Here is a 26,272-nt window from a genome sequence, read left to right on the forward strand (position 1 = left end):
TCTGCTCCTTCCCTCTAGTCGCCCCGCGCCCTCCCCTGCTCTGGAGTCAGTGACGTGGTGCTGACGGCTGCCTCCGGACCGAGATCTGCTTCTGACTCTGGACTCGGACAAATGCTCGCCAGTGGCGGGTCCGGTGAGTGTGTGTCTTTGTGTGTATATATGTATGTCTGTTTGTGTCTTTGTGCGCGTCCATGCGCCAGCGATAGCCTGCGTTTGGCCTTCCTGCGGCGAGTGTTGTCTCACTTGTATGTTTTTGCACACACCCTTCATATATGTATAGGTGCCCCTCCTCCCTGCATGTATGTGTACCGTTTCTTGACCCTTTGGTCCTCCCATTTTCCTTCTGTATGTCTTTGTGTGTGGCTTGCGTGTTCTTTCTACTTGCATTTTCCATCAACATGCCCCGTCATGTGTGCATCCCATTTGCGTGTTCAAATGCAAATGTTCCTCTGCCACTTGTTTTTGTGGGAGAGGCCATTATGCTCAAGGCCAGTCTATCTGCTGGAGGAATGCCTGACAGAAAATAAAATCTTCCTCAAGATAGCACATCCATTTTCATCTTGGGCCCCTCACTCCTCTCCTCCTCCCAAGCCGCCTAAGCTTATTTTGGACATTTTCTCCTTTCCCCGGTGGATATTAAGAAAGCGACTGAGTAGGGACAATTGGCTGATTGTATGGGAAATCAGATGTATGTGATAAATATGAGATAGAGGACCCATGATACAAATCAGGGCCTGCCCGTAATCAAAAACTTGTGCTTTTACAAGCACATTAGTGTTCATAACTATGAAGTTAGATGAGTATAAACTCGAGAGTGAGAATTTTTCTCCCTTTTTATCCCTTAGAGCTTAGTAACCCTCAGCGTTATCCCTAGAGAGCTCAATATTGGGCTCGAGTTCAAGGTTCAGATCCTGTTTCTATTACACCCTGGCTATAAAGGCATGAACAAGTCCTTTCATTTCTCAATGTTATAAATAGTTCTCTAAGACTTTAAGTTACAGACCAATTCCCTTTTATCAGTGAATGATGATAAGTACCTTACATTCATTCATTCATAGAATTAAATTTTAAAAATCCTCAATGAGCTACACACTGTAGTTCAAAAAATTCGAATTGAAGGAAAGAGAAGTCTGGATCAATATGAGAATAATGTATGGATTCTTTTCCATAGTAAGTCAGTAAATGACAGAAATCTTTTGCAAATTTCAGAATATTTCAGGGATCTATGATTTTATAATTATAGATAATCTTGTCTATATTAACTAGTAGATGACCAAGAGAAATGGTAGCCAAAAAATTAATTACCTTCCCTGGCAACCTAATGGCAACTTTGATAGGTTGTCACTTTGGAAGATAAATAGGTCCATCATACTTTTTTGCCTTTTCAGTTTTGGAGCATCTAATAGGAATTGCCCTTTTTTGGCATGGTCTTTCAGGTTCTTTGGTTAAAATCAAGTTTTGAATGCAATATTGGTTTATGACATTAGTGGAAGAAACCTCAATTAGTGTATTTTGGTGCCTGTGTGAGATGCTGGAGATACAGATTTAGTGAAACAATCCCTGCTCTCAAAGAACTTACATCCTAATAGGGGAAGGCAGCATAAAATTTTTTATATTTTAAAAAATACATTAAAAAAGATAAAAGGCAACCATAGGAGGGGTTGGGGGGAAGGCACTAGCACCTAACAACTCTTGAAGAAGATGGTATTTAAACTGAATAGGAAACCAGGGATTCAAAAGGTTGTGGTAAGGAGGAAGTACTTTTCAAATATGAGAGATAATCCTATGCAAAACCACAGAGAAAGGAAATAATATTGATTGTGAGGCTGTTAATAGGACAATATAGCTGACATTTCCTTTTGAATCCCCCAAGCCAAAGCCTTCCATTTTTCGATTAACGTCATCTATTCTGTATATATTTTGAATGTACTTAGTTATTTACAGTTTTATCTTCTGCATTAGAATGTATAGTCCTTGAGGTCAAAACCTATTTTTTGCTTTTCTTTGTATCCCCACTGCTTAGTATAGTTCCGGCACATATTAAATGTTTAATGAATAGGGGCAGCTGGGTAGCTCAGTGGATTGAGTCAGGCCTAGAGACGGGAGGTCCTAGGTTCAAATCTGGCCTCAGTCACTTCCCGGCTATGTGACCCTGGGCAAGTCACTTGACCCCCATTGCCTACCCTTACCACTCTTCTGCCTTGGAGCCAATACACAGTACTGACTCCATGACGGAAGGTAAGGGTTTAAAAAAAAAAAGTTTAATGAATACTTGTTGACTATTTGGCTAACTGTATTCATATAAGGGAGTAATGTAGGCTAAGGTTAAAAAGAGAGTTTGGTATATTTTATATTTTCTTATATTACAGCCTTTCCTTATCCCTCTTAATTCTAGTGTGTTCCTCTGTTAATTATTTTTTCCCCATATATTGCTTTTTGTACATATTTGTTTGTTTTCTCCCATTAGATTGTGAACTCAGTGAGGGCAAGGACTCTCTTGCCTTTCTTAGTGCTTTTCACAACTTTTGGCCAAGTGTCTGGCACATAGTAAGCACTTAATAAATGCTTATTAACTCACATAATGAATGTCAGGTAAAGAATGCCTTCCATTTTTTCAACATTTTAATTTTTTTCTAATATTTTTGTTTCCTGAAGTCTTTGAGTTTTCCTTTCTTCCTTCTTATACTCAGTAAGATTTTCTACTTTCTATTCTAAGCTTATTCTCTTTTTTAGTTTTTTCTTCAGAATGCTTTTTTAAAAAAATTTCTTAATTATGGCATTCTTATAGTCCTTGCATGCAAGCTTTTTTTTTAGATTTTTGCTTATACTTGTGTACTCTTCTGGGTTTCTCTCTTACACATCTCTTCATAATTCTTATTTCTTCATAGAGTTTATTTTCTTCAGTTTATGTGCAGCCTCAGGAATTTTGTAAGAGGGCCATATTCCATCCCCTTCCACACTTTTGGAATTGGTACTCAGTCCTTTTGAATTTCTTGATCTTTACTCAATTTGTTACTCTTTTTAAAATAAGATTATTATTGCTATCTTTGGTTTTTATGTCACCTTGGTTTGCCCCTGTATTTCTCCCACTTCCTCCTCTAGAAATCCTTTATTATATATAAGAAAAAAAAGTAAGAAAAATGTTCAATAAAACTTAGTTTTATTGAACATTTTTCGTTCTCTTTTTTCAAAATGCAAAAAAAAAATGCAATTTCAATGCATTTCAAAATGCAAAAAAGATGACCCCATATACAATATATCACACTTGTGGCCCTGACAAAGGAATAAGGGAGAGTTTTCTCATTTCATCTGTGACCAATTTTGCTCTTCATAATTTCTCATCAAGTTTCTTTTGTTGTTGTTGATCTATTTATGTTGTTCTAGACATTGCATATGTTGTTTTCCTTGCTCTCCTTCCCACTTTCACCAGTTTATATGTCTTTACATGCTTCTTTGTGTTTATCATTTTCATCTTTTCTTATGGTATGGTAATATTCCATTCCATTTGTGTTACATGTAATTATACATGTAATAAATTTCTATATAAGAATTTCAAAGTTATATGATCCAAATTGTTTCCCACCCTCCCTTCTCTGTCCCTTCCCGGAGCAGGCAAGAAATTCAATCTTGGTTATACATGTGTTCATGCAAAACATATTTCTATATTGTTCATTTTTGTAAGAGAATACTCATATAAACCAAAACCCCCAAATAAATTAAAGTGAAAAATTGTATGCTTTTATCTGCATTCTGAACTCTTAACAATTCTATCTCTGGAGGTGTTTAGCATTCTTTGTTTTAAATCCTTCAGAATTGTCCTGGATCATTGTATTTATGAGATTAGAAGTGTATCACAATTGATTATTCCACAATATTACTGTTACTGTGTATAATGTTCTTCTGGTTCTGTTTATTTCACTCTGCATCAGTTCATATAGGCCTTTTCCACCTTTAAATCATCCTTTTTGTCATTCCTTAAAGCACAATAGTATTCCATCACCATCACATACCACAATTTGTTCAGCCATTCCCCAGTTGATGACATCCTTTCAAATTCTAAGTCTTTGCCACCACAAAAAGAACAGCTATGAATATTTTTGTATAAGTAAGTCCTCCCCCCCCCCCTTTTTTTTTTTTATCACTTTAGGATACAGGCCTATTAGTGGTATTATTGGCTCTTTACTGTCTTATTAACCAATATGATAGGTGTGAAATGGTAAGTTAGAGTTGTTTTAATTTGCATTTCTCTAAAGAAGAGGAATTTAGAACATTTTTTTCATCAGAAAACTGCTTATTTATATCCTTTGACTATTTGTCAATTGTTGAATTCTTATGAATTTGACTTAGTTCTTCAATATATTTGAAAAATGAAATCTTTATCAGAAAAATTTGTTATGAAAATTTTTTCCCAGTTTGTTGATTCCCTCCTAATTTTGGTTACATTGGTTTTGTTTGTATACATTTTTATCACTCTTCAAATGACTTCAAATTGCTTTCTAGAATAGTTCTATCAGTTATTCTACTAATAATATTTTAATGTTTCTGACTTTCTACAATTTCTCCAATACTGACTTTCTGACTTTTGTCATCTTTGCCAGTTTGCTGAGCATTAGGATGAAGGTTGATTTGATTTACATTTCTTTTAATAATAATTATAGCTTGGTACTTTTTTGATCTTAATTGGAGTAGATATGGGAAATCTGGGCTACAGTCTTTCATATTGCCATCTGACCTGGAAGCCTGGATCTTGGGATTGAACCTGGGTCTTCCATATCCTGAACCAGTACTTTTTCCATTACATCACTCTCCATCTTTCACCCACCTCAAGTGCTCTGTAAAAATCAGTGCTTTTGTCTACTATTATTTTGATTATAATGAAGATAAGATTCACTTTAAGCATTCCTATTTAATTTACTGATTTGTGTTTTGTATTTGTTTTTGCTGGCTGTTAGGATCATGTACAATGGAGAATTCCAACTCTGACTCAGATTTAATTGGCAGCAGTTATGTTCGAATTACTAAACTATGCTGTGAACAGGTGAGCATTTTAAAAAAATTAATTGCATTTTTTTTTAAATTTTTTTTTTTTAAACCCTTGTACTTCGGTGTATTGTCTCATAGGTGGCAGATTGGTAAGGGTGGGCAATGGGGGTCAAGTGACTTGCCCAGGGTCACACAGCTGGGAAGTGGCTGAGGCCGGGTTTGAACCTAGGACCTCCTGTCTCTAGGCCTGAAAATTAATTGCATTTTAAAGTTATTCAAAGCTAATGAATGATTTTTAATATTGTCTGTACTTTTGAAGAGAAAGTTGAAAAAGGGAAAGAACTGCTCCAAAAAACCAGCAATGTGAGATGATGGAAACTAAAAAGAGAAAGGAAGAGAATGGTGGTAATGATAATAGCTAGAATTTATATATGGTACTTTAAGGTTTGCAAAACACTTTACCTATATCATTTCATTGATCCTCACAACAACCTTTTGAGGTAGGTGCTATTATTATTGTCATTTTATAAATAAAGAAACTAAAGCTAAGAGAAGTTAAATAACTAGCCTAGGGTCACAAAACTAGTAAATGTACAGTGAGATTGGAACCCAAATCTTCCTGATTGTAATTTTAGCATTTTGTCCACTCCACTCTGCTTCATTATTGGTAAGGGTGTATGTTGAGGATAGAGATTAAAAGTAACTTTACTTAGAAGAGAAATTATGTTCATACTGTGAATCATAAGAAATCAAATTTTTCCTTATACCTGTCAGTTTTAAAAATCATTGGTCCTCTCTGATCAGAAGGGATTAAATGATAGAAGTAAGAAAAGCGTAATAGGTAAAAAGAAAGAGAGGAAGAAAAAACAAGTGATAGGTACTATTTCCTACTTGCCTTTCCTAATCTTCCTCAGCTATTAGTGTTCCCCTCCCCAATACTTTATTTTATTTATATTACATATACATGTTATCTACCTCGATAGAATTGTAAGTTATTTGCTGGCAGAGACTGTGTCATTTTTATCTTTGTAACTTCACTGCCAAGTTTGCCACATTGTAAGCCCATAATAAGTTCTTTTTGACTGATTGATGCTTAAGTTTTATTCTTAATATGCATTGGTAACTATATTTAAGCATTAATTCCAACAGTCTCTTGTGTACTTGTGTTCTGTTGCTGGTGGATTCATAGTACTCTTGCAGAAGCATAAGAGCTCCCAGAGGCTCTTATTTAATACTTCTCATTTTGGAATTTGTGTCTTTGAAGGTATACTTCAGTATTTAAAGAATCTGTGGGGGGGGGTTTCTTATTGTGGATGAATACAACATTCTTTGATTCATATTGCAGTTCTGATTTATCTTGGTTGATCTCTGTCAGGTAATGTAGCTTTCTATTCATTTTTTAGCTTAAAAACCTGATATTAAGCTTCTCCAAACTTAGGCTAAATTTCAGACTATGGATGTGTTGATAGGTAGGAAGCCAGAGCTTTGCTGTGCCACAGTGAAACATTAGAGTAGGATTTCAATAATGGATCAATGACTATAAAACAGATCTTTATTAAAAGGCCCAGGGTGGATGCCAAGGTCCCTAGCATTCTGTCCTAAAGGAACAGTAGAGGCTCTGAAGATCCAATGTTCTGAACAGTTAAGTTCCAGGGTCAAGGGGTAGCCCTAATTTTGGAAAGTGAACATCAACACAGTACCCCAAGGATACCAGAACAAGACCAAGAAGGGCCAATAGGTCACTCCAAAGTGCAGCAGGTGCCTTGGCAAAAGGTCTAATTCAGAAACCAAAGTTGGAGAGATGAATAACCCATAGAAGCTTATATAAAAGTATTATAAAAAAACTATCACATATCTAGAGATGCCCCAAATCTAGACTTAGAACCATTAATAGTTGGCAAAACTCAGTATAATTCTATGGGGGAAAAATGGAACTTCAGTAGAGTAGATCAGAGGTTAGCAAACTTTTTCTATAAAGGACCAGATAGTAAATATTTTAGGCTTTGTGAGCTAATAGACAAAATTGAGCAGTACTCATATAACAATAGAGAAAACAAATTTACACAAATTTTTATTGATGAAATTAAAAAATAGAGCAATTATGTGTACAGTTTGTTTTGTAATACAGGTCAACTACTGAGAAGAGTGGAATTCTGCTTTGGGGAATGTCATTTTACTTAATTGGAGTTCAAAGCATTGTTCCTTATCATCAGAATCAATTGCAAATGTCCAGTAGTTATGATGATTTGAAATGAGATTTTAAGTATCTCATCTTTGAAAATGTCTTTTCATACAGATAGGTACTGCCAAATACTGATAATTAGTTTATAATCATTTAATACTTGCCATATTTGTCTCTTATAAGACATTTATATAATTCTATTAGATTCTTAACACTTGTTTTTTACCAAGGCATTACATTGCAGATTAATCACTTCCAGCTGAAAGTTGGTGAAAGTTCCTCAAATGCACATTTAAGTGGACATAAGGAAATTTCTTTTGTACTTGTATCAAATTCCAAAAAAACATGCAGTAGCTGTAGTTTATCTCAGAAGATACATTTATTGCAAATGGGTATTTCACTTCTTTTTTAATTTTGGCAGCCTGGAAAGTGTATGAAGCAACTTGACATTACTTGTGATTTAAACAACATTAATTGTCATTGAATTGACTTGATTATATGTTCTGTATGTAAGTGCTGTTTTACCTTGTAATTGTAGTTGAATTCATGAAGAACTTCATCAAGTCTGCACAAAGCAATTCACTTTTTAACAATAGTGGTTGAAGGTGGTACTTATTCAAAAAAATTTTAATCTTGACCTTGAGTTTAAAAAATTGTAATAATACTTTGTTCTTTTTTCTTGTTTTTGCATAATAGGTATACACTGCTAATAAAAAAAAGTCATGGTACAGTAATACAAGTGACACTTGAAATGATGTTAAGTTATAACTGCATCATAACAATTTGTCATGAGCTGAGCCCCAGTAAGAGGCAATAAGCCCTGGTCTTTGTTTCAACTACTTGACTGTTGCAGCTTGCTAGTAGCCATAGCTAATATGTAACTAAATGGGCATGGCTATATTATAGTAAAACTTTATTTTAAAATGTAAAAACTATTCTTAGCTTATTGGCCATTCAAAAAGGTTTTGACCCATGGGCCATAATTTGCCAACTCCTAGAATAGAAACCTTCTAAGAATTTCTGATGAAAAGACCAGAACTGAGTAGGAACTCTTAAATATAAACTTGTGTTCAGAGAAACTTGGGAAAGTAAATTTATCTGAGTAGTTTGGAGAGGTTGTATAATGACATAATGCTAACATTTTAATGGGAGGAGAAGAAACAAGTATCCATTTGTTTACCACCTTAATTTCTTCATAAGGTACCGAGGGAGTAAAATATAAAAAATAGAGTTGCTAGAAGTGAATTGACTCTGTTCTAAGAGTCTGAAGAGGAAAGAAGAGAGTAAAAGAGAAGATAATACTGGGGAAGAAAGAGCTACAAGCAAAACAGACTTCTTGAAGAAAAAAACAAAAAAGCAAAGAATTAGAATCTGAGGGGATACCCAGCAATTGAGGCTGAACAGATTGTGATATGTGAATGTTATAAAATATTATTGTGCAATAAGGAATGATTAAAGAGACAATTGCAGAGAATTCTGGGTAGCATGAACTAATACAGAATGAAAATGAGCAGAAGGTTTTTACATTGACAACATTGTAAATGAAAACAATTGTGAAAGACTTAAGAACTCTGATTAAAACAATCACCAATCCTATCTCTAAAGAATCTATGGTGAAGCATGTGTGCAGAAAAACATTTTTGGATATGACCACTATGTAGATTGGTTTTGCTTATTGTAAGGTTTTGTTTTTTTCTCTTGGTTTTTAATTGGAGGAGTGGGAATGGTTTGGAGAAATTAGTAATAATGATGCAAAAAAAGGCCACTGAAATATATATTTTTTAATGCACAATACAGAACAGAAGGAAGTTAAAAAGGAAACTTAGTCAAGGGCAATTTTAAAAGCAATGTGAGGAACTTATGCCTATTTACTATATATTATAGAATAGGAGCTTCATGGTTTTATAATAAAATTACTTTTCTGTTTTGTGTGCATGGAAAGCCCCATTTTTTTGGTGTTTTAAGTTCTGAATTAAAAGAAATGTGACTGTTGGCCATAGCCTGCTTACTTGCATTTTTGTTTCACAGAACACATGATTAAAGATTAAGAAATTTCTGCAATCATAATAGAGGTAGAAATGGATTTCAGTTTTAATCCATTTATGTGATAGACCTTAGTTGTATTTTTGACCAAAAGTGGATAATTGAAAAGGAGAAAGGAGCATGGGAGTCACAGGAAAAGACCTTGGCAACTGGTAGATTGAAGAAAATAGCCTAATCCGGAAGTTTATAGATTAAAACATAACACATTATATTATTTGGTGCAGCTAATTCATAGTTTGCCAGTCAAATCAAATGTGCTACCATGTTTTGCCAAAGAGCAACAAAACATGTTTTCTTTTTTTCAGGGTGGTGCATATCCTAGAAAATATTCACAAGTTAAGACAAATTTAGGTGAGTAGTTAACATTTGAACTTTATTTCTTTCCAGAGATGATATAATAAGAATTAATAAAATCAATCCATGATTGTGTGGTGTCATACTTCTTTAAAGATTTATTCCTATAATTATTTTGCATTTAAAATCTCAAGTTATTTTTAAAATAGCTTGTCAAAAAATCTTAATGAACAATTGGTGCTTCTAGCATGTGCAATTATGGAGAAATATTTTCACTTTGACTGATTTCCTGCCATTTTTAAACTATGTTTTATGTTCTTATTACTTATGTTTTTATCTACTCAAAACGCCTAGCAATATTAATTTTTAACTTTTTTAAAATAAAGAACTGGATATCTGCAAAATCTGGTGCAGTAAGCCACTTCATGTCCTTCGAGATTATTGTGATGTCATTAAAATATACATCTTCTGGCCACTTCTTTTTCAACGTGAACAGACTCCTGTAGTATCTCAATTACATCCTTGTATAGATATCAGGTAAGGCAATCATGTATTATTAATGTAGTTTTTGTGCTTTATTTAACTTTTGAAAGAATATTATAAAAATAAATATATAAAGAATATTATATTTTCCTGAAAAAATGAGACCTAAAAGTAGAAGAAAATTTGAGATAATGTGTATTATCTACTTATTTCCAGTCCTATCCATACAAAGTAGATGTCTGCTACATTTAAATATCTAAATAAAATTAAGTATTGGAATTATGTAAACCATCCCTATATTACTTAAGTATCCTCACAATCTTGTATTTATTCTTATTATGCTTTAATCCCATTTACTTTTTTTAATCTCTCAAAAATCTATTTAATATCTTATTTTTGTTAATCCTTCACATATTTGAGTTTAGTGGTGATTTTTTTTTAAGTCTCAACTTCTTTAGCTGTTGCATTCTTTTAATTTTTTTTGTTTCCCTAATTTATTTTTGGCCGTCTATTTACATCAAGACCAACAGTGCATCCATAATTGAAAACCTCACCAAAGCCAAATATAGTAGTAGGATTGCATCTGGTTATTTCATATCATTCCTCTACTTTACTAACATAGGGATGTAAATTGTTCATCTCTAAAGATTATCTTGAGGATTGTTGTTATAAATAATTGTGCAGAATAGAGAAGAGAGTGTAAAAGTTTGCTTAGTTGTGAGGGTCAAACGAGATAAAGGCTATGATAACTTTGGAAGCCTCAAAATGCTATATAAATGCCATCTATAATTATTGTATACAGTTTAATTTTATTACTAATGTTCAGAATGAGGTAATATCAAGCCTTACCTCTTTCTAAAACAAATTTTTCTTTAAGCAGCTCTGGTACTTGTGAATTAAGTTTGAAGAGACTACAGCATATTGAATTGTTGGAAGATATTGTGGATTTGGCAAAGAAAGTTGTGGTAAGTGGCACTTTGGGGATCCACTACCCATTGTAAGAATATATAACTTGGTATGCTATGTTAGAACTAGGTCTTTTCAACTTACTATCTCTCTGACAGTCACATCAATATACATCAGTATAATAACTTATTTGTTTATTATCTGTCAGCCAGATCAGTCCTAACTACTGACAATGTAATGAAAAGCAAAAATTGTCCCTCAAGGAACTTATAATGGAGACAACATATACATAAATAAGCATATAGGAAATATGAACAGAGTAGATATAAAATTAACTTACAGAGGAGGACACTAGCAGCTAGAGGTAAATAGAAAGATTTCTTGCCCACAATTCCACTTGAATTGAGTCTTGCAGGAAGCCAACCCCTGCCCTCAGAAACATCACTATAACGGAGGAGACAAAATATAAACCTGTACAAATAATCTACATATAAGATAAATTGGAAATAATTCAAAACTATAATTAGGAAAGTTTAGGAAAGATTTCCTGTAGAAGGTGGGATTTTATTTTAATTTTTTTTCCTGTCATACATGAAATTTTAACATTCTTTTAAAACATTTTTTTAACTTTTACCTTCTGCTCAGAATTGATACTAAGTATCAGTTCTGATGCAGAAGAGCAGTAAGGGCTAGACAGTTGGAGTTATGCCACTTACCAAAGATTACATAGCTAAGAAGTGTCTGAAGCCAAATTTTAACCCAGGACCTTCTGTCTCCAGGCCTGGCTCTATCCCCTGAACCACCTACCTGCCCCAGGACTTCAATATATTAGCAACAAAGTCCAGCAGCAAGGGATAGAAAATAAAATTCCATTTAACAGCAGACTGGAAAAGAAAAATATTGGGAAACAATCTTCTGAGCCAAACTGACTTATTGTTATAGCTGTAAATCGAAAGTATTGAGGTCTAGACAAGCCCAGCCTGGTCTAAAACACTGAGCCCTTGAGCTGACTAGTATTTATACTTTATACAAGAGTCAGATTTCACAAAGAGCCCCTAGAAGGGAAGTGGGGGTAAGTGAGCTACATCTTCTTGGGGAGGTAACCACAATTTCATCTTCTAGAAGGTCTCTTTTTTCAAGAAGGCTGTTTTTTTTCCATATCTTCTTGTGGGGCAGGGGGCATATTATTTACCTACCTGTTCCATTTATGGTAATATAAAAACAAATTCCCAACCTTAGGCATGTTTGGACACATTCCAAGGCACTGAAAGAATATTGACAAGAATATTTTGCAAGGCATTTCAGGGGATTTTCCTTATTTTATATTTATTGATTACTGCTTCTAATACACACTTAATCAATTAATAATTGAGATTATTTCTTACAATATAATATCGCTAAAATACTGAGTGTCCAATTGGATTACATTCAGAGAAAATGTTGCTATGAAGAGATATTAAACAATGAATATAAACTGAAGTTGCTAAATTAAATTTTCCTTTATAAGACAATATAAAATACTTATCTGTTGAGACAAATCTAAGAACTATATGAATACAATTATGAAAAAGAGGAGATTAAAGGGAATGTTTTCAGGAAGATGTGAGATGGGAATGAATAAGGAGTGCATCAGTATTCTTTTTCAGGTAGGTATGAAGCAACATTGCCATTTGAGAGGAGTAGAATGCTATAGGAGACTAAAGGAAAAAAGAAGTTTAGAAAAATTGCTGAGGGAAGGTTGCAGAATAAGTCAGGAAATTACCTGGTTCTCACAAATAACTTAAAATAATGCCTCTAGCTCAGTGATTCCCAAAGTGGGCGCTACTGTCCCCTGGTGGGTGCTGCAGCAATCCAGGACGGTGGTGATAACCACACTTTTTTTGTATTACATTCTATTCTGAGTTCAATAAATAGTTTCATAATTACCAGGGGGCATTAAGTAATATTTTTTCTGGAAAGGGGTCAGTAGGCCAAAAAAGTTTGGGAACCACTGCTCTAACTGAACTTTAAAGCAGCAGAAATAATTTTAGTTAAGTAATCATCCAACCTAAGTAAATTTGGGAGGACAATAGGAAAGATCTGACCTCCCAGGGCAGTAGAATGGTAAGGAGGAAGAGCAAATCTACTTCTGGGTAGATATCACTGAATTAATAAACAACAAGTCCTGGGGACCAGCTATATTGGTGACAGTCTTAGCTTCAGGAACCTTTGCTCCCCACACTCTATGGGGTTTGGGTAGGAGAGATAGAGGGGCCCTATACTGGTGCTGAATGCATGCTGTCCCAAGCTATAACTGGGCAAGGAAGAGTGAGTACTCACTGGTGAGTGAGGTCATAGAAGGATGGGTGAACTTTGCTGATTGTGTCCTTCCCAGGAAGAGTTCCTGGTTTCTTTGGTTCCAGGTCAAAGAGAAGCGAGCTGAATCATGCAGCTCCCAGAAGAATAAGAGCATTTGTTGGGGCAAAAAAAAAATGTTGCTTGGGGTCCTGGATAGGCAGCCTGGGTGGAGAGAGTACCTGAGGTCGCTCATCGACCAAAGAAAGTGTGAACTGGATGGGCAATGGCAATGATCACACCTGACCTTGAATCATAGAACTTTGGAAGAATCAAAAAGTCAAAGACACCCCCAAACCCAAAGCCTGGGCCATTGTTTCCCATATCTCAGGAATATATCCTGAGTTTAATAGCCAAGAAATAAGACATCCCAAAAAAATGGGTAAGCAAAATTGAATGGACCCAAACATAGATTGCTGCTTTGATGATAAAAAAAGATCAGGGTTCAAATTCAGAAGAAGACAAGTCAAAACAGCTACCGATAAAGCTTAAGAGAAACATATAAAATGGTTACAAGCCTCAAGAGTTCTTAGAACAGCTTACAAAGGACTTTAAAAATCAAACAAGAGAAGTTGAGGAAAACTCTGGGGGGAATGAATAATGCAAGGAAATTGTGAAAAGAAAGTCAACCAATTGGAGAAAAAGAGAGACATTTATGGAAGAGAATAACTCCTTAAAATTAGATATGGGCAAGGGGAAGCTAATGACATCCTAAGATTGGAAGAAATAAAATTAAAAGAATGAAAAAACAGAAGAGAATGTGAAATACCTCATTACAAAAACAACCAACTTGGAAAACATCAAGGAGAGGCAATATAAGAATTGTTGGACTACCCAAAAGTTATGAATAGAAAGAGTCCAGATACTATGCCTCAAGAAATTATTATTAAGGAAAATTGCTCTGAAGTTTTAGAAGTAGAGGATAAAATAGACATTGAAAAAATCCACCTGAAAGATCCCAAGAGGAAAACTCCCAGGAACATTATAACAAAATTTTGAAGCTCTCAGGTCAAAGAAAAAATACTACTAGCAACAAGAAGGAAACAATTTCAATATTGTGGAGCTATCATCTGGATCATCCAAGATACAGCATATTCTACTTTAAAATATATAAAAGGCATGGAACATGATATTCTGAAGAACAAAGGAGTTGGGTTTTGCAACCAAGAATAACTTAACCAGCAAAGGTGTATATTCCTGTAAGGAAAAAATATATATATATATTTAATGAATTAAAGAACTTTCAGGTATTCTTGAGGAAAAGACTATAACTGAACAGAAAATTTGATGTCTAAGAATTAGAAAAAACAAAATAAACATGAAAGAACAAATATAAAGAATTTAATAAGGTCAAGCTGTTTACTTAAATGGAAAAATGTTATCTGTAACTTAACAGTGATATCATTACTAGACTATTTTGAAAGAGCATACATAGATAGAAAGTTTGGGGTTGAGGGGAGCATAAGATGGTCCTAAAGATAAAATTGCATAGAGAGAGTTTAAATGGAGCAATTACCTCATACAAAAGAAAGCATGAATAGACCAGTTAAAATGGAAGGCAGAAGGGGTTGGAGGGCTGGTAGTGCCAGAACCTTATTTTCATCAGAATTGAGTTAAAGGGAATAACATACATCTATAGGGGTGTAAAAGTCTTTTTCATTTACAGAGAAATAAGAGGATGAGGGGATAGGGTAAGGGAAAAACTCTACAAGGGTGAATAGATTAAGAAATAAGAGAACAAGGAAAGAAAATGATGAAGGGACTCTTAGAAGGGGGACAAATTAGTAGAAGTAAATTAGACTTATGTAAAGGGTTAGGGCAAAAAGGGGGAGAGAAGGATAATAGTAAGGGAAAATAGGACAGAGAGAAATACACAACTAGTAATTATAACTGAATGGGATGAACTCACCCATAAATAGAAATGAATGCAGAATAGATTAAAAGCCAGAACTTGACAATATAGTATTTATAAGAAATACACACAAAGAGTAAAATAAAAGGGTGGAGTAGGATTTATTATGGTTCAACTGATGCAAAAAAAAAAAAAAAGCAGGGGTAGCAGTCATGATCTCAGACAAAATGATCGCTAAAATAGATTTAATTAAAAGAGATAAAAAACAGGGAAATTACATTATGTTATAAGGTACCATAGAATAACAAAAGTGATATTAATACCAAGTCTATATGTACCAATTGCAATAGTGTCTACATTATAAAAGGAAAAGCTAAATAAATTATAGATGTAATAGATAGCAAAATTATAATAGTGTGGTACTTCAGCTTTCCCCTCTTAGAACTAGATAAATCTATAAAAAAAAATAATAAAGGAGTCAACGAGATGAATAGAATCTTATATAATCTAGATATGATAGCTATCTGGACAACTGAATGGGAATAGAAAGAAATATACAATGGACACTTTCTTTCTTAAAGACCTCTTATCTCAAAAACAGATGTCAAATTTATAAGAATTTGGGTTATTCCCCAAATGATAGTCAAAGGATATGAATAGGCAGTTTTTCAAGAAAGAAAAGCATATAATCATATTAAAAATGTTCTAAATCATTATTGATTAAGGAAATTAAAATTAAAACAACTCTGAGATACCATTTTATGCCTATAAGATTGCCTAAAATGATTGGAGAGTAAAATAAGAAATGTTGGAGGGGTGTGGGAAAATGGGGGCACATTGTACAATTATGTCCAAAGAGTTATAAAACTGTATTCCTTTTGACCAAACAATACTACTATCAGGTGAATTTCTCAAGGTTATTAGGGGAAAAGGAAAAGAACTTGTATGTTCTAAAATATTTATAGCAGCTCACTTTGTGTTGACAAGGAACTGGAAATAGAGAGGGATGCCCATCAATTGGAGAATGACTAAACAAGTTGTGATATATGATTGTGATAGAATACTATTGTGTTATAAGAAATGATGAGTAGATTGATTTAAGGAAAACATGGAAAGATTTGCTTGAAAAAAGTGAAGTGAATTAAGCAGAACCAACAGCAATATTGTCCAAAGAATAATTGTGAATGTCCATCTCCATTGAAAGAATTGATAAATAGAAATATACATTGTATGGTTTTACATATTTATTTCTTTGTCAAGTGGTGGCCTCTAGTGTGTGGTGGGGAAGGAGGGAGGGAGAGAGACAACTTGGAACTTAAAATGTAACAAAAGAAAATAAATAAAATAAAATTTAAAAAAAAATTGCTGTGGTGAATAGGTTAGAGATTCAGTTAGAGAGAATTAAATGGATTGTCTTCTTTCCTTGAGGGACCAGTTGAGATTAGGTAATATAAATTTGGTCTCAGTTTGCGTGGTTTCATGACTTCTTTCCTCAGTGAGTTCAGTTGCTGGCTCATTTTTCTCTCCTCCCTAACTCTTCTCCATTCTAGAGGACTGTCATGCATATATTGATATCTGAGAACCTTGCTTCATATTTTTCTGAAAAATTTGAGGCCATACACTGAGAGTTCCCTCTCTTCCCTCCTCATTTCATATGGCTGATGTCTTCTGCCACTATTTCCTCCTTAACTCTTTTCTCTAAAGAAGAGGTAGCGCTTCTCTTTTCCAAGGTAAGTCATGTAATATTCATAAGTGATCCAATTTCATCTCATTTTTCTAGCAGATTGTGCCCTGTATAATCTCCACTTTCTTACTTCAATACCTCTTTGTTGACTTTCTCCATATATTTATGTTTCTCCATTCTCAAAAACTCTAACTTGAACCTTCTATTCCCAGTAAGTCCCATATCTTTTTTGTAGCTAAACTCCTGGAGAAGGCCATCTATAATAATAGCTGTCTCTACTACCTCTCTTTTCTCTTCTTAACTCTTAACAATGACCTCCTTACTATTCTTTGAACAAGACACCCCCATGCCTTGATTCTGGGCATTTTGACTAACTGTGCTCCATTCCTGAAATGCTCTTCCTTCTTATCTTCTCTTGGTTTCCCTGGCTTCCTTCAAATTTCAACTAAAATCCTACTTTCTACAGTGAGCCTCTCTATCTCTTTTACTTTAACACTTTTATTCTGTCATTTTTTCCCCTATTAACCCTGGATATAGCTTCTCCAGAGTTCTTTGAGGCCAGGCCTCTTTTTGTATTTCTAGTGCTTAGCAAAGAACCTGGCACATAGTAGGTACTTAATCATTGCTTAGTAACTGAATAACTGATTTACTATCCCAGTCATCTCAGTGGATTTTCCAAACTTTTCATCACTCAAATTTCTCATGACATCTCTTCCCCCTTTCCCTTCTCTCCTCCCCACTCCACAACCAACCATTCAGCAAGAGCTTCGTCTTATACTTCCTTAAAAAAATTGGTGCCACATCATCTAACATCACTCACTCAAATTCTTTTCCCACTATCTCTTCCTTCACACCTATCTCATGTGAAGAGATGACCCTTCTTACCAAACCCCTTAACATGTACCCTTGATCTTATGGCATTTTCTGTTCTCCCGCACATATATACGGTATTCTCTATCATCCCTACTTTCATTTATCTTCGGTCTATCCCTGCCTACTGACTGATTCCTACAAATATACACATCTCTTAACTTCACTTGATCCAACCATTACCTCTAGCCCTTATCCCATACCTCTTGTTTATGTAGCAAAACTCCTTGAGAAGATAACCCACAATAGGTGTCTCCATCTCCTCTCTAACTCTGTACAGACTGACTTCCAATCTGAAACTGCTATCTCCAGAGTTACTAATACTCTCTTAATGGCCAAATCTAATAGCTCTTTAACAGTTTCATCCTCCTAGATCTCTCTTGGGGCTTTGACATTATCAACCACCTTCTTTATATTCTTTCCCATAGGTTTGTGTGACACCTTTTTTCCTGTTTTTCTTGGCATGCATGGCCACTCAATCTTAATTGCCTTTACTGGATTTTTAATCAAGTCATCTGTTAATGATGAGTGTCTTACAGAGCTTTATCATAGACCCTCTTTTCTCCCATTATACTATTTTGCTTGGTGATCTCATCAACTCCTCTGAATTCAAACAGCACCTCTATGTAGATGATATCCAGATATACTTATCAGTCATAACTTCTCTGCTGATCTCCAGTCTTGTATCTTTGCCTTTTAGACATCTTGAACTTACTATCTTTCCTCCTAAATCCTCCTTTGTTTCAAATTTCCCTATTACTATTGAAAACAATACTGATGCCCCAGTTCCCTAGCCTTACAATCTAGTTATCCCTCCTACCATGACATCTCTTTCCCTATCCAATCTATTTCAAAGTCCTGTTGATTTTCCCTTTTCAACATTTCTCTCCTCTAACACAACTTCTACCTTTACCACATCATGCTAGGACTATTGCATTTAGCTTTCTTTCTAGTCCTCTCTAGTCCATCTTCTACTCAACTCTCAAAGTCACCTTAAAGCAAAAGACTATGTTACCTGCCTACTCAGTAAACTCCAGTGACTCCCTAGTACTTCCAAGACAAAATATTTACACTTTTAAACCTTTTATGACCCTTTCCCTTTTCTCACTTAAAAAAAAAGGGGAGGGGGCAGCTGGGTAGCTCAATGGGATTGAGAGCCAGCCATAGAGACAGGAGGTCCTAGGTTCAAGTCTGGCCACAGACACTTCCCAGCTGTGTGGCCCTGGGCAAGTCACTTGACCCCCCCCCCCCCATTGCCTACCCTTACCACTCTTCTGCCTTGGAGGCAATACACAGTATTGACTCCAAGACGGAAGGTAAGGATTTTTAAAAAAAGACAAAAACCAAAAACCCTTACCTTCCATTTTAGACTCAATGCTAAGTATCAGATCCAAGGTAGAAGAGTGGTAAGACCTATACCTTTGGGGTTAAGTGACTTGCCTAGGATTATACAGCCAGGAAGTGTCTGAGGCCAGATTTTTTTCTCAGAACTTCATATCTTCAGGGCTTGTGCCCTTACCATTGACTAGCTAGCTGCCCCTCTTTTCTCACTTTTATGAAACCCTGTTGGACACTTTCTTCCTACCTCATCACCCAACTGAAACCGTTCTTTTCAAACTCCCCTAGTATCTTTTAATTGCTGTATCTGATGACCTTTTCTCAGTCCTCATCTTTTGACCTTTCCATCATTTGAAACTATCCTTGTGAGAAGAAATTATTTAATTGTATTCATATCTTCAACATCTAATACGTAGTAATTGATTAATCTTTTTGATTGACCACTCATTCCTTCTATTCTTCTCAATTTTCTTGGCACTGCTGTCTTGGCTCTCCTCTTATCATGTGTCTACCTTCAATTCATTCTCTTTTGTTAGATCATTCTCAACACACTTTCAATCTGAGGCTCTACCCCAAGGCTCAGTTCTGGACTCTTTCTTCCTGCTTGTGCTAAGTTCATATACTCACTTGTGAATTTAATGGCCATTTCTGTGCTGATAATTCCTAGTTCTATATTTCCATCCGTATTTTTCCAACTCGAATTCAATTCCGTATCATCAATTGCCTTTGGACATTTCAAACTGAAAGTCCTAGAAACATAAAATTTAACACATCCCAGATCCTTTCCCTCAAATTTTCACTTTTCCAAACCTATTTTTATTAAGACCACTACCATTCTTTTAGTCTTTCAGATTCATAATCTCAATGTTATCCTTAATTTCTCATTTTTCCTCATCTTGTATATCCAATAAGCTGCCAAATCTGTTTCTGCTTCTACAATATCTCTTACATCCATCCTCTTAACCTCCCTTGCCCAGCAACCTGGCTTATTTCAGGTTCTCATCATTTCTCACCTGGACTGCTAGAATAGCCTTCTGGTTAGTTTTCCTGCCCCAAGTATTTTCCTTCAACATGCTCTTCAAAACACTGCCAAATTAATTTCCTGAAACACAGATTTCACCATGTTACTTTCCTACTCATTAAACTCCAGTGGCTCTCTGTTAATTTGAGGATCAAATATTAATTGCTCTGTTATTTAAAGCCTGTTATATAATGCATTGTTGGTGGAGTTGTGAATTGATCCAATCATTCTGGAAGGCCCAAAGGGCTATAATGTGCATATATTTATATTGCATACCCTTTGATCTGGTCTACTGGGTCTGTATTCCAAAAACAATTAAAAAGGGGAAAGTGCCTACTTGTACAAAAATATTCATAGCAACTCTTTTTGTAGTGGCAAAAAATTGGAAATTGAGGGGATGTCCATCAATTGGGGAATGGTTGAACAAATTGTGGTACATGTTGGTGACAGAATACTGTTGTGCTATAAGAAATAAGCAAGATGATTTCAGAAAAAGTTGGAAAGATCTGTTGGAAAGATCTGCAGAAACTAACACAGAGTGAAATAAGCAGAACTGGGATAACATTGTACATAATAACAGCAGTATTTGTATGATGATTTTCTGTGAAAACTTGGTAACTCTAAGCAATGCAGTGATCTGGGACAATCCTGAAAGACTTATGACAGAATGACATCTACCTTCAGTGAAAGAACTGTTGGAGTCATCTTTCACATCAATGTATGGTTTTGGGGGGGGTTTTCATTGTATATGAGTTTACTCTTACAGCAATGACCAATATGGAAGTGTGTTTTGCATGACAATAAAAATTAAGAAAATAAATAAAGCCTGTTATAACCCCATGCCAACTTATATTTTCCAGCCTTGTTGCAAGTTATTCTTTTTCATGCTCTCAACTCGTGAATGAACTATTACAAGGGGCACTCTGCCTTCTCTTTTCTTTTCAGTGTCTTTTGTGGCTATTATCCATACCCTTACATACTCTCTTGATTTCCATCTCTACAAATATTTAGTTTCCTTCAAGGCTTAGCTTAAATGCTACATTACAAATGGGGCCTTTTATGATAATTCCAGCTTCAAGTTCCTTTTCCTCAAAAATCATCTATTTTCCATTTATTTGTATTTATACATATTTTCTCTCTGATTAAATTATAAGCTTTGCTTTAGGGGAGGACCCTCATTTGTAGGCTACCACATAACAGTGCTTACAGATGCTTAGTGCTGATTGATTGATCATGCCTGAATGAATAAATTGGCAATTTCTTCCCCAGGATACCTCTTTCTTTCATATTTAAGACTTATCTGTGATGTAATTTGGAGTAGATCTGCCACTATACTATCTTTGTGACCACAAGAAGGTTCAGTATTTCCCTTCTTTGGGATTTTAGTCTAATTATATAACATGGATTAGTTTTTTTTTTTAAACTTTACCTTCTGGGGGCAGCTGGGTAGCTCAGTGGATTGAGAGCCAGGCCTAGAGACGGGACGTCCTAGGTTCAAATCTGGCCTCAGATACTTCCCAGCTGTGTGACTCTGGGCAAGTCACTTAACCCCCATTGCCTAGCCCTTACTGATCTTCTGCCTTGAAACCAATACATGTTATTGATTCCAAGATGGAAGGTAAGGGTTTAAATTTAAAACAAGCAAATAAATAAATAAACTTTACCTTCTGTCTTAGAATCGATTAGTATTGATTCCAAGACAGAAAAGTGGTAAGGGCTGGGCGATGGGGGTTAAGTGTTTTTCCAGGGTCATATAGCTAGCTATAAAGTGTCTGAGGCTATATTTGAACCCAGGACTTCCTGTCTCCAGGCCTAACTCTATTTACTGTGCCTCCTAATTGCCCCTGTATTAGGTTTTGCTTATGATCCTTCACCTCCAAAATTCTGGTTTATATTAATGTATGAAAAAGGTATTTGGGTATGTTTAATAATTGACTAACAGCCTCTCAAGAATACCAAATATTGTATCACAGAAAAAGATGATGTTTCAAGTCCATCAGCTTTCCTTTTAAGAGTGTAAAAGTTTATATGTAATTGTATTTCTGTCATCCTGAGGATTAGTGCTGTCACAGGATTGTAAGTGAGGTGTTTGAGAGAGAAACTAGAAAGAAGATTAAGAACCAAAGAATATAAAATAGCATTGGGAATGACATAAAGATATTTCTATATTTGTTTCCCAAAATTATAGTGGGTGATATCTGAAAAATTTGCTTTTCTTCAGCAGCAGTTGGGTAGCTCAGTTGATTGAGAGCCAGACCTAGAGATGGGAGATCCTAGTTTCAAATCTGGACTCAGACACTTCCCAGTGTGTGACCCTGGGCAAGTCACTTACCATTGCCTAGCCCTTACCACTCTTCTGCCTTGGAGCCAATACACATTATTGACTCCAAGATGGAAGATAAGGGTTTTTAAAAAAAGTTTGCTTTTCTACCTAAGGGTAGTTTGTTTATAAACATCCTCTTTGATGTTAACCAGAGATGTCAAAATTCTTGATTGTGTCCTGAACTAAATTAAAATGTATTTAGGAAATATTTAAGAAAGTAAATAAAAATACAATACAACATATATAATGTTAATTTGTGTTTTTTTAAGTCAGTATGTTACTGACAAGTTTGACACTGCTAGTATAGATTAATGTAATTAAAGCCTTACATGCAATTTCAATTTTTGTCTTAAATCTAGGAAGTTTCCTTTGTATAATTTCTTACAATATCTTCTGATAATCTTTTATAATATTTTAGTTCAGCTGGGCACACTTAAGGAAAGTCCAGGAGATGGTGAATTTCAGGGAATTTCATTGATTTTAGTGAGCATTAAGGAAAAAGTACTCATTTAAAATTTAACCTTTTTTTGTTCTTGAAACTTTGTAATTAAAAACTTAAAGACAAATTCTAAATTGTAGTTTTGTGGTTCGTTGGGTATGAAGGTAATTTACATGAAGATGAGTATAAAATAAGTATACTATTTTTCAAGCGTATACTGTTTATCAGGGAGTTTTGCGATTACTAGCTTAATACAAAATATTAGCGGTTTTTTTCGTTTAGAAAATAAAAATAAATTTTATTTAAGTAGAAAAATAAGCACTTACGATTTCTATTCTTTTTTTTTTACAGGATGATCAATTTTTTATTGGTGGCATATTGAGAATTGGCTATAAGATAGAAAATGTAAGTGTTAAACATTACATCATTTGAACCCTGTGGTTCTTGGATTGCCTGTTTGGTTAAATTATGCTCTCTTGCCTCTGTCAGTGAATTGTGATTTATTAAAAATATCACTTTTCCCATTTCAGGAAAATTGTAATTGAATGAGGAAAACTTCTTTGGATAAGCCCATTCACTTTCAGTAGTATGATACCATTTGCACCAATGCTTTTCCCTTAGTTTAAAGTATATGTATGTTGTATGGTTTGTTTTTTCAGTAACATTAAGCAGAGAAAAATAGGAAAGCTAGTAGTTTTTATTTGACATGAAATTTGACCATTTATAGTTTATTTTTATGGCTAAGTCAGCATATAATGAAATGAACAAGCAGCTAAGAAATCTTTATTTCTGGCTTTTTAAATCATAGACTTTAAAAGAAGTAAAAAACATTATTGTTTATTGAGTATTCTTACAGGACTAAGAATGTTCCTGAAAAAATCCTTACATCCTTCACTGACACTACTTTCAAGTATTTAAGGGTCCATTTATATTGCATAGAGAAGGATCACAGTTTCTTTTGCTTTATACTTTCTCAATTTCCATCATCCTTCTGCCCTCAAATGTTCAGACCCATCTTTAGAAGTGCTGCATATTCACACTCTGTTCCTTTCTTTTTTTATATTTTGGGAAGTGGGCGGAGTGCTGGACTCTGAGCCATGAGAGTCTGATACTGCACCACTGTGGACAAATTGCTTAACATTTTGCACTTTAGTTGGTTTACTTTATTGAGTATAATAAATGTTTACTCTATCAGATCGTTGTAAGGTTCAAATGATATAAAGTGCTTTTTCAAACTTTAAAATCACAATTTCACTGTTTTGCCATCTTGGTGAAAGTGACTGCACCTCTTGCTCATCTTGAATTTGTTGTAGTCTTACCTGATAGATATTCAACTCTGAACTTTCCTATCTTGGCTATCAAGAATAACTTAAAATGCCTTGCCTCTGAGGAATTAATAATTTTTTGAGTGTCTAACTCATTTGATCTGTCTGCATCTGTTTAGAGAGTAAGGACCAAAACAAAAACATTCATAGTTGCTTTTTATAACTTAATGCCACAATAATAACTGACTTTAATTTGATGTCTTTTGTACCCCAATACTTTTCCAACATAACCTTTTTCTTCCCCAAAATTACTGGAGAGAGCTTATAAAAAAAGAAACACAGTTAAACAAAAACTAGCATCACAGTACCCTTATTTGTTGGAATATATGTCATTCAGTATCTGTAGTGTCTTTTTTGTTTCCACTTTCTTGCTTCTTCCTCAAGGAAAGAAGTACATTTCACCATTTATCTTCTGAAATCAATATTGATTAACTATTGGATAGTGGATTTAATTTTAATTCAGCTGTCCTTCAATATGTCTATATCATTGGTAGTCATATCCTTTGTTTTTCTTTACATTAGTTTATAAATCCTCATGTTTCTTTGAAGTCCTCATATGTGTCATTTCTTATGGCATTGCAGTATTACATTACATTAATATATCACAGTTTGTTCATTTTCTGATTATTGGAGACTCACCTTTTCCAATTTCTTTTCTAGTTTTTACAATGAAAAGTGCTAAAAAGCTAACATATATCCATTAAGACTTGTAAAATACTTAACTATCTTATTTGAGCCTTAAAACAACCCTGTGAGATAGTTATTATAGCTATAATTGCCCCTATTTTATAGAGGAAGTTTACTAAAAGAGATGAAATGATTTGTTCATTTCCTGAAGGTTAGTAAGGGGCAGAATTTGAATCCAAAATTCCTTATTTTAAACCCAGTGCTTATTCTATTAATCTAACATATTCCATCATATAATATTTTATGTTTATATTTACATTGAAATGGCCTAAATTTAGACCTTTTTCCATCACTATTAAGCTTTCTATTTTCCTCTGTTATTGTAAGAAAGTTTGAAACCCAAAGTCCATGTAACTAGGCCAGCCACATAGTAGATTGATCACTAAATCATGTAGGTATCACACCAGAAATATCCAGTCTGGCTTGACCCTTGTCATTATTTCTCTTGAAATGAGCTATCTTGAATTTTAAGAATGTGGACCAGGATAAAGGTTTATCATCTGTCTATTCATACAGTACCTGTGGCTAGGCTGGACAGTTACTAATGTTCTTTATATGTGGGCTGGCATGCTCAATTTTATTTTTTAGCCTTTGTGTTAAAGAACATGTAACAATTAAACATAAGATAAACTGAGGCACAGAGTTCTGAGCATGATCAATTTACTGGTAAAACAAACCTGCCAATAAAAATGATCTCCTCAAATGAGGATAGTTTTCTTTTATAGCTTTCGTAAAGTATAGAACAAAGAATGGAACAAGTTAGGTGATATAATGGGGTTGAGGACAACATGTTTGATTACATAGCTAAGACCAGGGGACAATATGATTGCTTGGAACTTTGGTAATGAGAGACTAGCAGTGATCTTCTTCTTCCCTGTGACTAAGATGTGCTAATTACTTGAGCCCCCTTGCAAGATATTAGTCCAGACATTTTAGACAGCAAACCAGTAGTCATCCTTGAAGGATATTAGATATTAGGCCCAACTCCCTTGTGTTCACATGCATCCTCTAAGTTTAAGCTGAATTCCTTAAGGCAAAAAGAGAGCAGTGATTACAAAGAAACTTATTACAAATCAGTTGAATTCTGAACTAAGTTCAGAGACTTAATGACTTAAGAAATTATAGGACAAAAGCAGTTACAGGATAAAATCAATTATTTCTAAATAATTCAATTTATTGCATGTACTTAATGACTAACTGATTGAATGAATGGCAAAGTACTCCATAGAAAAACATTAAAATGTAATTTTTCATCCTGGTTACCTTAGTTTCTAGTGCCTGCATTCCCCCTCTGAAATTATTTTGGTTCTGCTTTGTTTGTATTTTGCACCCACGAAGGCTGAGAGTTTTTCCTTTTGTTTCTCTAGCACTTAGCACAATGCTTAGTGTATAGTTAGTACTAAATAAATGCTTAATGATCAATTGATTGATTCATCAAATATTAGATTTATTAAAATTTTTTCCTTATATTTGTAACAGAAAATCTTGGCAATTGAGGAGGCTTTCAA

The 26,272-nt window shown here is 34.6% G+C and overlaps 1 protein-coding gene across 1 annotated transcript; it reads left to right on the forward strand.

Moving 5' to 3' along the window:
- Window positions 1-60: 60 nt before the first annotated feature.
- LOC123242491 (E3 ubiquitin-protein ligase TTC3-like) lies at window positions 61-23,336 on the forward strand. Its single transcript, XM_044670286.1, has 7 exons — window positions 61-133; window positions 4,953-5,038; window positions 9,514-9,559; window positions 9,889-10,039; window positions 10,866-10,950; window positions 23,104-23,157; window positions 23,283-23,336. The coding sequence occupies exons 1-7, from the start codon at window positions 112-114 to the stop codon at window positions 23,295-23,297; spliced, it is 459 nt and encodes a 152-aa protein (XP_044526221.1). The 5' UTR covers window positions 61-111; the 3' UTR covers window positions 23,298-23,336.
- Window positions 23,337-26,272: the final 2,936 nt, after the last annotated feature.

This window comes from Gracilinanus agilis, chromosome 3 (genome assembly GCF_016433145.1).
Source record: "Gracilinanus agilis isolate LMUSP501 chromosome 3, AgileGrace, whole genome shotgun sequence".
NCBI classification, from domain to species: domain Eukaryota; kingdom Metazoa; phylum Chordata; class Mammalia; order Didelphimorphia; family Didelphidae; genus Gracilinanus; species Gracilinanus agilis.